We start from the raw sequence: 15,943 nt of genomic DNA on the forward strand, positions 1-15,943 counted from the left end.
CGCCGGGGATTTACGGCGCGGGGCGGCTGACGGGCTGGCAGGCAGTAAAGCGCGCGCTGGGGCGTATTTCACAGCGGGCTGGCTTTTATGAAGAACACTCGGACGCCCCGGCCAGGGATGGGGTGGGGTGGGTGGGGGTGGGGGTGGGGTTGGGGTTGGGGTTGGGTGGGGGGGGTCCCGCCGGCGTGACGGATGGAGGAAGACGCATGACAAGCTTCATCATTGTTTGTAAATCTTAACTGTTCCCGCTCACTAACTCCAGAGGCAATTTTCCGGAGACAGCGGAGTTGGGGGGGGGGGGGGGGGGGAGGGCTGTTGGGGTGGGGGGCGGAGGGGGTGGAGGGGGTGGAGGAGGAGGAGGAGGAGGAGGAGGAGGAGGAGGAGGAGGAGGAGGGTGGATGGGTGGTGAGAAGGACAGCGTCGCACTCCTGAAGGTTATTTGGCCCTGTATTTGACCAATGGATTACCCAGCGTGCAGAGAATAAATACTGCTTTACGTCAGGAACAGTTGGAGAGGAGAGGAGAGGAGAGGAGAGGAGAGGATAGAACAGGCACAGACGAGTGAATCACAGACATAGGTGGGGGATAGATACACATACATGACTGTACAAAGACCTAAATGTTGGACTAATTAGGCAAATTTGCACATACAACCATCACCAAACAATGATATAATGCAGATACAGTACATATCTGTCTAAAAGAATCTGAAAACTTAATAAGTGCAAGAAATGGATATTTCACTTGTGCCCTCCTTTTCAAAAACACCCCCTATCACATGCGTCTTTGCTAAGAATCTGTACACTTAAACACACCCCATTTTCCTTTTAAAGGAACACTTCACCGTTTTTTCATATTAAACTATGTTATTCCCTTAACTAAGACGAGTTGATACATACCTCTCACGCATTGAAACGTGAGAGGTATGTACTGTATCAACTCGTCTTAGTTAAGGGAATAAGGAACGTTTAAGTGTTCCTTTAAAAGGCACAAAACTCTCAGCAAGACCCACCAAATCCCAGAGGCCGTGTGGCGTGATCTGGAGGGAGTTCCTCTTGTGTGCTCTTGGGAACTGTTCAAGGCTACCCTGGCCTGCCCGCACTGGCAGCACCTCGGGAGCCAAGAGAAACACTGAGGGCTATTGATGCAGGAAATATGGGAAGGGTGTGGGGATTGGTGGATGTAGGAGGGGTGGTGGTGGTGGTGGTGGTGGTGGTGGTGGTGGTGGTGGTGGGTGTTGGTGAACGGGTATCCACTGCCTGATAACGCAACTATGTGCAGTCATGCCAGGGAAGCGAGCCGGTACTGACCTTGCCTGATTGCACGCTCTGGTGACAAAGCCCTGCAGCATGCCAAGTCGAGCTCGGAGTCACTGCATGGGGCATGAACTGAGGGCTTGGGTTTGCTCTTTTTTTTTGCCATAGGATTCACTAACTCCGCTTAGAGGGCATATTACACCAAAATGTGCAATCTGAGCCACTTGAAATGACTCAAACATGCAATCACGATCGCCTAAATAGAAAAGTACATGCCCCAATAGGAACCACAAACAAGACCACAAGAACTGCCAGTAACACAGATGGCAGACCGTTTCTAACAGAGACTATAGGATACTCTGCACTCTCTCTCTCTCTCTCTCTGCAAATAGAATTCTCACTCCCGGTTTACACAGTCTACACTATCGGCAGCAGGCGAGCAGATAGGAAGCGATTCGAGATGCCGCCACCATCAACACCATCGCCGCCACCACCACCACCACGCTCCTCGCCAGTGTCTGTGCTAAGCAGGCTGGACCACCCGCCTAGCAGCGGCTCATTGTGCTGTAATGGGCCATGGCGTGGCAGCCCCGGGGTGGGTAGGGACCCCCATGTTCGACGGGGAGGATCTCAGCAGGTGAAATTCATTAAGCAGCAGGGGCAGCTGCGCTGATCGGAGCTGAGATGAGCTGTGTTTTTAAAGAGGATGCATCGACTTAAAGAAGAAGGGGGGGGATCAACCTAAAACAATTTCATACGGCTAAAGAGAGTAATCTCCGGAAGGTGTGTTCATGTCATTTTGAAGCCTCGTGGTGTACCCTAATTTTCCCAACCGTTAGTTGCAGCTTATATTGATTTTGCTAAATTTCTTCAGCTATGAAGTTAATACATGGGTGCAGTTAATATGGTATTAATATGGTTTTGTTTTTTTACCTTGCATAAAATACTGTCCTGCGGTTTATACACAATGCGGCTAATATGTACACAGGAAATTACTGTATCTTGGTGTTTCAAGAGAAACTGGTTGGTTTGAAGACATTGGACACTTCTACTTCAACAAATACGTGTTGCATCATAGGCTGAGCTGGGTTTTAAATGCAGCACAGGTATGCAAACAGATGGCATCAGAGGGTGAATATTTGTGCTATGGTGTGATATTTCTGCTGTGATTAGCACACGATGGCCAGCATGAGGTTCTTGTCTCTTTAAATCCCAAGCCAAAGAATGAATGGCCCTAATAAATGTTTTTGCTTCTGAATTTATTTCTTTTTATGATGATTTTTTATGGCGCCCTTGACTTGAGGTGTATGGTGTATGTGTGTGTGTGTGTGTGTGTGTGTGTGTGCCTGTATATTTGTGTGTGTGTGTGTGTGTGTGTGTGTGTGTGTGTGTGTGTGTGTGGAGGTGTAGAGGGGCCCTCCCTACGATGTACTTCAGCAGACTGTTGATAAACTCTGGATAAAAGTTTATGGGCCTAAGAGTGAGGAGTGAGATGTGTGAGCGTGTGTGTGTGCGCGCGTCAGCGTATAGATTTGTGTCTCTGTTTGTGTGTGTGTGTGTGTGTGTGGTACTGACCGGCTGCCTTGGGTTCAGGGCAGACGCTGTTGTCCTCCAGGGTGAAGATGGGGGGCACGCAGGCGGCGGTGCCCAGGCCCTGGCTCAGGTAGGAGGCGGCCGAGTAGTACGAGTGCATGCGGTACTGGGGAGACATGTTGTGTCCGGCCAAACGCCCATCACCATTGGGCATCTGCTGCATGACGGGAATCAACGGGCAAAAACAGACACACACACACACACACACAAACACACACACACACACAGGCGTACACATTAAAAGACAAGACGGTCAGATTTGTAACAAAGTTCAAAACAATAAATGACAACAACTCCGAGTAAAATCAAATTGGCTAAACACACACTAAGGGGAATTTTAAGCGGGATCCGTAAACATATGCAAAGTGTATATGGTCTTCTTGTAGATTAAACAGCTATAGGATAGGTCAGCATTCAGGGACAGATCAAATAAAAATACCAAACTCTTCCCATGCATACGGCAAACCCATTACGTAATTCCATGATTGTGAACGCAATACAAACCAGTGTAGTCGTTTCCACTGCACAAAACGGTGCATGTGACTACGACTAACACCTCTCTCTAGGAGTTATAAACAGTTTGCCTTCAGCAGAACAATGTGTCACACTTAACACAAACCATCGCTTATGTGTGTGCAGTGTGAATAGCTTTGCTATAACAAACTCCTGCACTCACGACTTTTTGTCTCCAATCTGTGGGCGAGTGAACTGATTGCCTCCTCCAAAGTGAGAAGTCATAGTTGAGTGCCTGTGAGCTGTGTGTGTATGTGTGTGTGTGTGTGTGTGTGTGTGTGTGTGTGTATGGGGGGGTGCTTTTGCAGAGAAATGAATTGCAACAAGCGAAGGGGCGAGTTTACCTCGAGCCCCGCTCCTTCTTGCGCCAACTTTGAAATGAGCTGTCTACTCAGCAGCTCAGGGGGCCTTAGAGGATTTTCAATTTCACTTTTATGGAATTTGATTTCTGTCAGCCCATAATCTGTCACCATTTATTGTCCACGCCATCAATTCCAGACAGGTTTATAAACTGTTATTTAAGCTACGCTCAGCTCTTGTAATACCTATGACAAATACAATACAGATGGAACAGTATATTTTTCTTAGCTCACTGTTGGTTGGTTGGTTTGTTTGTTTGCCTCTTTCTGAAATTCCAGAATTGCTTTCATGAAAGCAATTTATACAAAAGCTATTCACACTATGCATTTAAGAACTTGATAAATCTCTATGGGCAAAGTTAGATATGGCACCACCAACGTGTTCATCATATAAACGCAGTACAGCACCCTCCATATTTATTGGCCCCTCTGATAAAGTTATAAAAAAATCATCTTTGGTGTTTATCTTAGTTTCACAAGGAAGGCACTGAGGACAAATCCAACCCTGAAGGAAATTTAGTTCTGGGAAGGACAAATTCCTTATGAAGAAATACTGTACATGTTTTTAATTTGATTGAACACTTTGCAAAACCTGCCTTCGCCAGTAGAAGACCCTTCTCCTATAACATCTCATAAAGTTGGAGAATACAAAGCAAGGGTTTCGAAAGCATTCCACTTTACAGAATATCTCCGGATCGTCTAGATTCCTGGTCCTCTCTTGTACATTTGCCTCTTTGGCTCACTCCACTGGTTCTCTATGGAGTGCAGATCAGGGCACTGAGATTGTAGCAGAGGGCTACCTTCTTTAACTTCATTTCTGATATCTAACTTTTGTATCTTTACTTCGAGGATACAATGCTGTGTTGCCTAATTAAACAAACTTAACTTAAAACCTTTATTTTAACCTTTGCTACCTGGCCCCTGAAACTTTTAGTTGCAAGTATCCCCTACCGCTGGTTTAGCTAAGCTACAAGATAACCGCGGCAACATTTTTGTGCTAATCTGGACATACATTTGGATCACTGATAATGACCCAATAATGACCAATTTTTAGTGTCTTGGTATTTAAAATGTCCAGGTATTTCATGGAGTTCATGATAGGCTACCGTGAACACTAATGTAATTTGACTCGGGCAACCCAACTGTTCTCAAAATAACAATCCACACTTCATACTCCCTCTCCGATTTCCCAGCTCCTGCTTTTCCCCAGCGTGGCCTTTTTTTGGGGGTGAGGCATGAGGGGGTCCCCTCCTTACCTCCCTGGGTGTCTCTTATCTGGCACCATCGGCTGTCTGGGGCCTCCACGCCACCCTCATATTTTCATTCTCTGCCTGCAGTGCAGCGGAGAGCCCCTCTCGCTTGGGCGAGGAGAGAGGGCGGGTGAGGGTGAGAGGGGTGGGGGTGGGGGCGGTGAGAGGGGTGGTGGTGGTGGTGGGGTGAGGTTAGTGAGGGTGGGAGATGAACGTGCTCTGATAAAGCACAGCCAACATCTCTCCACTTCACCCTCCTCGCACTAGTAAGTGCTCAAACGGCTCCAGCACACACACTAGCAGAACGAGTCTAACACACTTGCTCGTGTCATAATGCCAAACAGGCGCCCAGAGGCCTGTGATGAGGTGGCACTATACAGTAGGCAGCACAGTTCAGTTTTTTACAGTAATTTACTGTACTGTACCTCACGCTATTCATTTGATCTGCAGTCCAGCTCAGTCTGAAAAAGAAACCTCAGCTTACTGTACACTGTAAAAAATAAATGTGATATGTCAGGATTTTACTGTGTTCTTTTACAGATTTTGTCTGGAATAAATTATTTTTGGAAATGCCATTTATTTTACAAAAATAGACTGTGATTTCACATGTCAAATTTGAAACAACAAGAAATCACTGTAACAGTGAAAAACACTATATTCATGTTCTTTTACAAAAAACCCCATCAGAAATGCATATATTTCTAATTGAAAAACGTTAAAAAAAATCTTTCGTAATTTCATATGGTTTGAAACATTGAAACTATGTTGAAGCCTAATGTTTAAGTGATATTGAAAGTGTCCCCTCTGTTTTACGTTGAATCAACATTAGATTTTCAACTATACTGACACATGTGATCTTGTGAAGTGCTGTCCCAATCTCAAATACCTATCTGAGCCCATAGACCTCTGAAGTTCGCCTTAATAGGATCCAATGCTGCCAAATTTGCCCATATTTGGAGTTCCGGGTGTTAATTGAAGCCAACTGCCTATGGCAAGTTGCATAGACCTCTGAAGTTCGCCTACAAAAAGGATCCAAAGCTGCCATCTTTGCCCATATAAGGAGATCCGGGAGTTAATTGAAGCTAACTGCCTATGGCAAGTTGCATGGTAAGTTAGCTCTGGGGTAGCAAAGATCAAAGTGTGCCGTCTTCACCTACCGAAGATCACAGTATCCACTAGACGGCAGTGGACAAAACTGTGTAGTGAAAAACGTCTGCATTTCCAATGTCATCATCCCCGCCAGAGTTCAACAGGTGCGATAATTGAAAATCCCCATGTTATTTTCCCATAGAAAAAATCTGATACCGGATCTCCTTATTTGGGCAAAGATGGTGGCTTTTTTGTAGGCGAACTTCAGAGGTCTATGAGGCCTCACACACTTAGCACCTGAGATCAATTAAGTCTTTAGTCCTTAGTCCTTAGGGCTCACATTGGCTGAATCCCAGTAGCCTACAGCAGTTAGGGATTATGGGTAAGTGTTAGTTTCTAGTTTATAATGTTTAATTTTTCCTCATTACTCTTTATTGTGGCTTTTTGGGATGTGCACTGTATGTCATAGAACAACTGATTGAACATTCCACAGAAAATGACTGTGTAAGGGATTTGTCAGGATAACCACTATAGAGAGGACCATGACTAAAATACATGGACATTTTGGAGTTTATGTATGTTTCTTCTTGGGTGCAATGCGAAATTGAATACTTTTTCAATAGCATTCCTCTACCCCCTTGGCAGTGTCACAAAGTTGGGCACTCAATGCTTACTTGCATTATGTGTCTGCAGAGGCACTGCTGGAGAAACCCGGGCCCTACAATAATGTTAGTATTATTGCGGAAGGGTTTCTAACATATGGTGTTATTGGGGAGGGATTTACAATAACAGTAAATTAACAGTAAATTATTGCAATAGTAAACCCAATATCATGTTTTTCCACATTTTTGCGACATGTTTTGAAAGATGAATCACATTATTTTGTGTGTCATATACTGTTATATCACATAAAATATAAATTATAATACAACCAATATCCATGAAAACCAACTAATAACAGCACATTTCTGTAAATGTAAGCATTATTATCCGTAATACAACATTTATTAACCATATTTGTAGGTAATTTCATTGTTTTGAAATGTGAAAATGTTTCTAATTAAACATTAAAAACATGAAAATGAGGCAAAATCCTTTTAAAATTACAACTACAAACTGTATGTTAATTATGGAAAATAACCGTATTTTTACGAGAAAGTAATTTTCTGTTACTTCACAGTATTTTTTTGGCGCCCCAGCTGCCGGAAATTTACTGTTTTTTTAAGAGGTTTTTTTTTACAGTGTATTCAACTTACACTGACTAGCTGTAACATTAACTTGGTGCCCTGAGTGTGAATCACAAATCTCAAGAGGCTGAATTAGCCTGTATCATTCCTTGGCCATTTTGACTTGAATTGGCATCTGAACTTTCTACCTCAAAAGACATGCTAATTCTGAACACTTGACACACATGACATGGTTTTTAATGGTTTTGCGGCTATTTGATTTTTTTCATCGAGTTGTTGGCAAAAACATAATCGTACGTTTATCAGCATATAGCCCCTTTTGACCACCACACAAACCCACACACACCATACACATCACGACCCCCAACACACTTCATATTCCCCCCATCTTCACCCCCCACCATCCACACAAGCAACGCTGGCCATAACTCATCTTTCTTCTATAGCTGGCCACATTATGCATAATGAGATGAGTATTGAAGTCCCATGTTTGCTCTCAGCTCTCCCGGTGGGACGCTGCTGAAACACTATAGCTGTTCTCGTGTGACAGACAATATCATTAACCTTTGCGATTGAGGCTGTGGCTCACGGAGAGCTGGCGGAGGCAGTGACCCCAAAGCAATCGGCTGCCAGCGGCACCGCAACTGCACACCAACCCCTCCTGAAATATGGCCCCATCAAGAGCCACCCCTCCCTGATACCCCCTGCTATCCCAACCTCACCCCCCAGTCCAGGTTGGGACCCCCCCCGCCCCCACAACATACATACACACACACACACACATATATACACACACACACACTCACTCACACACTCACACACACTGGAGAAATATAGATTTAATTTACTTCACGCTTCGGCGAATACACCCTGCTCTGATTCGGATACAACAGGGATACATTTTCAAGCATAAATCAGGCATATATGCAAACTGATGGGGGGGATTATTGAAGAGCTCATGCACGTCTCTGTGTGTGTGTGTGTGTGTGTGTGTGTGTGTGTGTGTGATGTCGCCGTGGCAAGAGTAGCCAGGCGGAGTGGCCTGCTTGTCGGTGCGTGATGCTGCGTGATGTAAGGCAGACGGAAGTGAATGAGGTGAGATGAGGCGGCCTGCGCTGCGCTGCGCTGCGATACATCAGCGCTGAGAGGGTCGTGACATTGAGGAGGCCCCCAATTTCATGCAGTCAAATTCAATTCTCCCTAAGTGCGCCTCGCTATATTTACAGTACGCTGCCTACTCTAGGCATCCCAGACGCCACTTGACAGCACAAGGCTACTCGTTTCTAATTCCTGTTGAGTGACACACAGGGCACAGGCCTCTGTGGTGTAATTAGCTAAACGAGCCTAATTACATCAACCAGACTGCTTACTATTAAGGATCGTGGATTCAATGAATTATAATTAAATGCTATGTTAAGTACTCCTGCGTGCACACCTTAAATGAACCAAATCATGTACCTATGATGGGCAGTCATTCCTTAATTGGCTGAGACGAGTGCCATTGCTACTGTAACATGAAACATCGAATGCATGGAACATCTGGCCTGAAGTACGCTATTGAGTAACTGTGCAGGTTAGACATCCAGCTTGCAATAAGATAATCATTTCCAGAAACTAAATGGCAGAGGTGGAAAAATACAGTATCAGTGAGTAAAAGTCCTACCACATATCTGTGCAAACCATTTATTTAACCCAGCTGATTCTAATTAGCACAACTCTTCAGCCACGTAGAGCAGCTAATTGATGAGATCACCTGTCACAGGTAGAACCAATACATGGTTGGACTTTTACTCTCTGAATAACATTGGGAGCACTTAGACTCGGCGCAGTAATATCCTCACTCCAAAGTGAAACTGAAAGTGCAAGAGTGAGGATATTACTGCGCCACACAATATAGCTATCCCTCTTACCTGCTTAGAAATGCACCACGTTTTATTTTGTCTCACCATACTTGGTCGTGTGACTACTCGTTTAACTGTTTTTTAATAGGGAAAACATGGAAGTGTTTGGTCGCTTCTAACTTCATCTCTGTTTGGATCCTAATGAATGAACTGGACCAGCTACAGTAAGTGCTTTCACCATAGCGCCGCACACCAGAGCAGTGAGTAGCACGCATTCTAACGTGAGAGGTATGTATCAACTCGTCTTAGTTAAGGGTATAACATAGTTTAATATGAAAAAGCGGTGAAGTGTTCCTTTAAATTGACTAATGGGTAGGGTTGCACAGGGGTAAAACATTTCCAGTAAATTTCCAAGTTGGACACCTTCATGGAATACATTATGAGATTTAATGGGAATTGCTCGGGAATCAACTGGGAATTTAGGGTAATTCACACAAACTGCTTCATATACAAACATAAATATAAACATCTTGTTTTCTATTGTATACTATCAGCACTCTCAATTGTTTCAAGTCTGTTTTTTTACTGCCGAAAAATGTGCATGACCATAACATATCGCTTACATGTCTAGTAGCATTATGCTGATTGCTGTGTGCATGTGATTAATGTACAGTATGTGCAGGGTAGAAATTCAACTGAATTTGCATTAAATCAGGTTGTTTTAATAAACATTATGCTGCAAGAGGTTTTCCCCCGATATATTCCCATTAATTCCAATGGAAAGTTTTGCAACACTTTTAATAGGCTGTTTTGGACTAAAGATCCTCAAAAAGGCTGGGAATAGCCTGACAGCTTAGTCCTAGTTGCATATGAGTGTCCGATTGTCGCGTAGCATTGAATGTGGTTCTATTAGGTCATGTTTCTCATTCACTACAGCAGAACAATGTGTCTAATTGAAAGTTCAAGTTCAAGTTCAGACAAAAGCTCTGCTCAAAACTTCCCACTGAATCACACTGCGCAGCACTGTTGTGTCTGATTTTGACGCTAACACTCGCTGGTGTTGCATGCAGTTAGGACTCGGTGTAAAGGATGCAACACTGCCAAACCATGTCAGTAGAGTCTAGTACACTGTATGTGTAGAAATAGCAATATAAGAACTAAATGTGGCAGAGTAAACCAATTAGCTACATCTCGCTTGAGCTATCCCTTTAGAGAAATATGAATAACAGCAACAGTGGTAGTTAAATAGGCCTCTATATGGCATGTAGACCAGCTCTGGTACCAGAACCTTGCTAAGCTGCAGGGCATAAGGGTTGGAGAACTCCCAGTGGCAGAATTAGTTGCGGTTCCGGCTGGGGGCCGCGGGGCAATGTAAACAGCACGCAGCAGGGGCATCCCAGCATGAAGCCTGCACACCGTCAGCCCTCCACACTGTGCTCGCCCACTGGCTCGGAACGGTGGCACAGCCGGCAGCACGGTGCATTGGCACTCTGTGTGTGTGTGTGTGTGTGTGTGTGTGAGTAAGAGTGTGTATCTGGGGAGGTTATCTGCCAACCAAAACACTCAGTGCAGGAGGATAGGGGTTGTGGTGGTGGTGGCAGTGGCGGTGGTGGGGAGGCAGATGACAGCTACCTCCATCAACAGCTATGCCCCCCACACTTACTCATCCTACTAGGGCACCCAGAGATGCACGAGGATACAGCCAAGAAATTAACTAGATGTATGAGAGTGTGACCTTTGTGTTAATAGCCACGCTAGAATAACAATACTCAAGTATGAGGCTCTGATAATATGTGTATTAGTCTGGAACCGCCACGGTATGGACCTCAAGGTTCAACACATGCAGGCATACAGAGAATGCATAGTGCTGTATATCTGCAAATATTGATCAACTTAATACTAATTCCCATTGTTAGGTTCAAAGACAGAGCAAACTATTTTAAAGGAGGGGGGTTGGTTGTATGGCTGTCTGGTGTGGCTGTCTAGCAAAGGGAAAATGTTCAAATGGCAAGGTCAAGTAGGAGGGCTTTCTTGTGGCCTCGGGGAGGTCAGCCCCCCCCCCCCACACACACACACTTCCATTGCACAGAACCCCAACCGAACACCGTGATATGATCATTTCTCCTTGATGCCCTTGTTCACTTATGTCTTACTTGCATTCACTTTACTGAGATTTCACTTCTATTTAAAGATAGCAGCAGTTTGAAAGTAAGGAAAATATTCTGTTACATTAAAGGTAATGTCTCAAGGAGCTAAAGGGATAAACCATTTAGTTGCAATCTGCTATGCAAGAAAGTGACTACTATGTAACATTTTTAATGAAAATACCAAGTCTCCTATTTGCAAATGACAAAATGTCACTCAACACAGTCGCCTAAAAGTCCTCTGCAGTGTGAGACGTGTGAGGCTTGCAGGCTTCTGTGTGGTCTCAGTAGCGTCAGTGTGTGTGTGTGTGTGTGTGTGTGTGTGTGTGTGTGTGTGTGTGTGTGAGTGAGAGTGAGTGTGTGTGTGTGTGTGTGTGTGTGTGTGTGAACTCACCTGGTACTGCTGGTAGTTGTACAGGTTGCTGTAGTATGCTGGGTAGCGGGAGGGCTGGTAGAAGTTGTAGTAGGAGGCGTCCACCACCAGGTCAGAGGCGCCCTCAGAGTGCCCCCTGCTGGCGGATGTGGGGCTGGACGGCAGGGCAGCGCGACCCCCTGAAACGTAACCATGGGAATAAGGTCTCTGATGTTGTATTGATACAGCAGAGTCTGTAGCACTACATGCATATGCATTAGTAAATACCAAAAATAAAAGTTATAAAAGGAAGATGTCATGATATATCGCAATACCAACATTTTGAGCACATCCCTACACATAAAGATACGAAAACCAGGCTAATCCAGATAGTGTCATGAAATATTAAAGTTTTTAAGCCTAGAGTGTACTGGTTACAGGGGGAAGTACTAGTGGCATCATGTCCTGTTATTCACGCCTATGAACTGTTCTCACTCATGTCTCACAGCAAAAGTGATCATGCAACTCAAGGACATGAGGAAACTTTCTGAATAAAGTTGCTGCTTTCTCTTTAGCTGATCCTGACAGATTTAAATACGTGTGAAAAAAGTTTACCCCAATATTAGAAGGAGAGTGCCTGACTACTGCTCAGGAGCATTGGCCAGCAGCATACCTCAAAGGTCGCACAGCATATCATCACATTCAGTCTAGCCATAATTCATAATAAATCACAGTTCAATTGAATCAATTAGCATTTGAAGGGTGGACGTTTGCTCTCTGGTGAAAACCTGTTAATTATATTGCCACCTGCTGGTGATTAGACATTCAGCATTCAGACATTCAGCATGTGATGTTTTCACATATTAAACTCATCTGAGCATCATCATCTGTTTTCCGATACTCCCCCTCCACCCCCTCCTGTGCCCAGGCTCAGATAGATTAGCCTTATCTCATCACATGAGCGGTGCGTTCAGATTGGGAAAAATGCTGCCCTTGTTGTTGAAAGCATTGTCGACGGAAAGCACCAGCGAGTGCTGCCCTCCTCTCTCTGTCCTCCACTGGCAGGACAGCCTGAGCCCAGAGTCCTGTCCGCGCCACGGCAGCAGCCTTGACCGGCCCGGGACCCACCCCCGTCCTGTCACTATCACAGTCACCAAGAACAGGCTGTCTCTCCCACCGCCGCCACACCAAGGGGAACAATCAAACGATGTGCCTGACAGGCTGGTTTGGCACGATGCAATCAGCCAGGCTAGGAGACTTGGTGACGCGGTATTTAGGGATGTGCCACCACTAACTGCCAAATGCTTACACGCACGCACGCACACACACAAATGCAACACACACACACACACACACACACACACACACACACACACACACACACACACACACACACACACACACACACACACACTCTAACACAGAACACATAGACAATGAACAGAACATAAACGCAAGCACAATCTAACTACTGCCCACCAACTGTCACCACCTCCTGAATAGACTTAGGTAACTCACATTGAGTATTGAGTTCAAGCTGTGTTCAAGAGGGGCACAGAAAGTCCAGAGCAAGGTACAGTCTGTTCATACCCCCCTTTCCCAACAGAGGAAGCCATGGGAGGATAGAGTCATGACAAAGAGCTTATCTTTGTACTGGTCAAGTGTGAGATGGAAAGGGGACCTTCTTAATAATAATAATAACAATAATAATAAACTATGAAAAGAGTGAAGTGGTGTAGGCAATAGTTAATAGGTGAAACAGTTTTCAAAAGTCAAAATTCACCCAAATATTGATTTCACACTTCATTTTCACACTTTCATTCCATGAGCAAATCTTTTGCTGAACTGAACCCTGGAAATGGAAGAATAAATATTCTGTGTCAAATCAGACAAAATCCGGGAAAATGATTGGGCCTACTGCACCTTCTCAGATTTTGCTCAAAGTTTGTCTACATAATATTAAGATCCAAAAACTAAGACCTGTAAAATATTTTTACTAAATTCCAATGCATTATTTCACCCTTGATTTGGTATGTTTGGCTATTAATATCTTGAAAACAGTTATTCCCAGTCTGCTCAAACTTTGTAGGGTGGAAGTCAGACAAACATGGAAATAGCTCAGTTTATAGTCATTTTGTGTATAAAGTGCTAATGATGTACCAAGTTTCATTCATATACAAATACATTTACTTGGTTACATTGTATGCGTTTTCAAACTTGTCCCTGAGGCAAACAATGCTTTACTATTTATTTATCTATGGTACAACATTGCCACTTTGTACACTAAATGCCCATACACTGAGCTACTTCACATAGATTTTCCTACTAACTACTCCACCGACCAAAAAACTCCTTAGTTTAATCCTTAACATATTCAATATTCAATATTCATATGTGGAGAGCTCAAATATTGACATTAATTAACATTAAGAAAATATATCTTATTATAGTATGTAAAGAAAAAATAACGATTGATACCATACTACTATGTCACTCTTTTTGCACTTTTCCCCAAATCTATGGCCTCTATGCCGCACAAACTTCTAATGGTTCAGTCATACTGAGAACATGTTTGTCTTCCACCCAACATTGCTTCCCACATATTTTCAGGTTGTAAAACCGATGTTATTTCAAGGGCTGAGAATAATATGAAGACAAGATTTGAACAGAAATATTTTACAGGCCTTGGTTTTGAACAAGATCTGAGATGGTGCTGCAACAACCTTATCTAATTTGACAGGGAATGACAACAGAGAAATGGAATTGCTACAAAAATAAATAAATAAATAAACACACTGACATTTCTTAGGGAACCCTATCTGAGATTAAAGCAGTTCATTTGTTACATCTCTTGTAACAAAAATACAACATACAAAACCATGCTACTATTTTAAGTGACGATGAACATCCCTGCCTTTCCAAAAAAACAAACAAAAAATTACATTCGAGGTAGTGCAGTTATTTTCTGTAAGGGTGCCCCTGTCACAACTGAACAGTAAACTACAGCCATGTAGAAGAATGCATCATTTACAGGAATTGGAAAAGTTAACTGTTTTTCTCCACGATGCCACATCCATGATAGTTTTACAATTATGCGTCTTTGAAGCATAGTTCACAGACGTGCTCGCTCGTGCCATTTTCAGCCACTTATGGAGGAAACTCACCAGCGGCAGAGGGAGAGGAGGCAGCACTCGTCGTTGCCGATGAGGGTGATCTGCCCCCAAGCGCGAAAAGCAGTTCGCCAGACGGCTCATTTTTTACCACTATATCGGCATTTGAAAGGTTGACTGGGTTGCAAATACCCATCTCTTCCTCTTGTGCCTGCTGACGACGTAGAGCTACCTAGATTGTCAAAAAGAAATGCAAGTCTTTATCGATGTGCCAATTTATAGTTTCATAAATAATCATAAATCAATCATAAATCTACTTGATTACTCTTAACATGCTCGCCTGCATTAGAGTTAGCAATGCCACTACATTAAAAACATTTTGGAATGGCCACCTTGAACATTGTATCCTTAAATTAATTGTATCAATTCATGTTTGTTTAACTTTGTAATCGCACACTATTACACGAGCCACAAGTCAATTTAGCAACAAACAAACAATCATACTCTGATGCAAAGATGTTGCTACAAAAGTTTACTTTGTTTATACATAAATGCCCACCAAAATGTTCTGCTAGCAACTACTGGGCTAAGTTAGCAACTACTAAGTCAGCTAATGTTAACATAGGGTGCATAACTAGTTCAAGGCATGCTATTGCAAACAAAAAAAGTTTATAAACAAATGATGACTTCCTGGTGGAAACAAAAATATTTATGCACATGCGATATTAGAGGGAAACGTTTATGCATGCAAAAGTTTTCTAAACATTTTGTTTTCTCTAAATTAGTATGTTAACATGCTAGTCAGTACCAACAGACACACATTTGATATTAGCTGTCACTAGCCAAGACCAGCTACCTGAGCCGCCATAACCCGCTGTCTCTCCGCAATCAGTTTGCATTTTTGACACTGGCAATCTCTCCAGTTACAGAATCGTTTGTGGCCCTTCAATGGCGACACATAGCCATGGTTTCTGCAGCGAGAACATTTTGGCATCCTCGGTGGTCGTTTTGACGTTGATGGGGAGACTGATCCGACATTTTCCATCAGATGCTGTGCCTGCTCCTCCTCGCTCATAGTTAAAAATGACTAATGTGAAAAGGAATAAACCAGAACGAAATGGCTGATCAGCAAAGACGACGAATTGACAAAACTGTTCTTGTAAAAAGCCTGCGATAAGATTGGACTTATAAAGCTGAGAGAAGTGGCAGGATAAAAACGCTACAAGGTTGCAGTTGTGCCACTAGCTTA

The 15,943-nt window shown here is 43.6% G+C and overlaps 1 protein-coding gene across 1 annotated transcript in view; it reads right to left on the bottom strand.

Moving 5' to 3' along the window:
* The window catches only part of dmrt1 (doublesex and mab-3 related transcription factor 1), a 27,067-nt gene extending 11,124 nt beyond the window's left edge, over positions 1–15,943 (bottom strand). The window contains exons 1-4 of the mRNA XM_062543299.1: positions 15,551–15,943; positions 14,749–14,926; positions 11,627–11,784; positions 2,832–3,006 (exon numbers count right to left, since the gene is read on the bottom strand). Coding sequence (XP_062399283.1) covers positions 2,832–3,006; positions 11,627–11,784; positions 14,749–14,926; positions 15,551–15,769 — 730 coding nt within the window. The 5' untranslated portion in view covers positions 15,770–15,943. The remainder of the gene's footprint in view (positions 1–2,831; positions 3,007–11,626; positions 11,785–14,748; positions 14,927–15,550) is intronic.

Source organism: Sardina pilchardus, chromosome 8 (genome assembly GCF_963854185.1).
Source record: "Sardina pilchardus chromosome 8, fSarPil1.1, whole genome shotgun sequence".
Lineage (NCBI taxonomy): Eukaryota > Metazoa > Chordata > Actinopteri > Clupeiformes > Clupeidae > Sardina > Sardina pilchardus.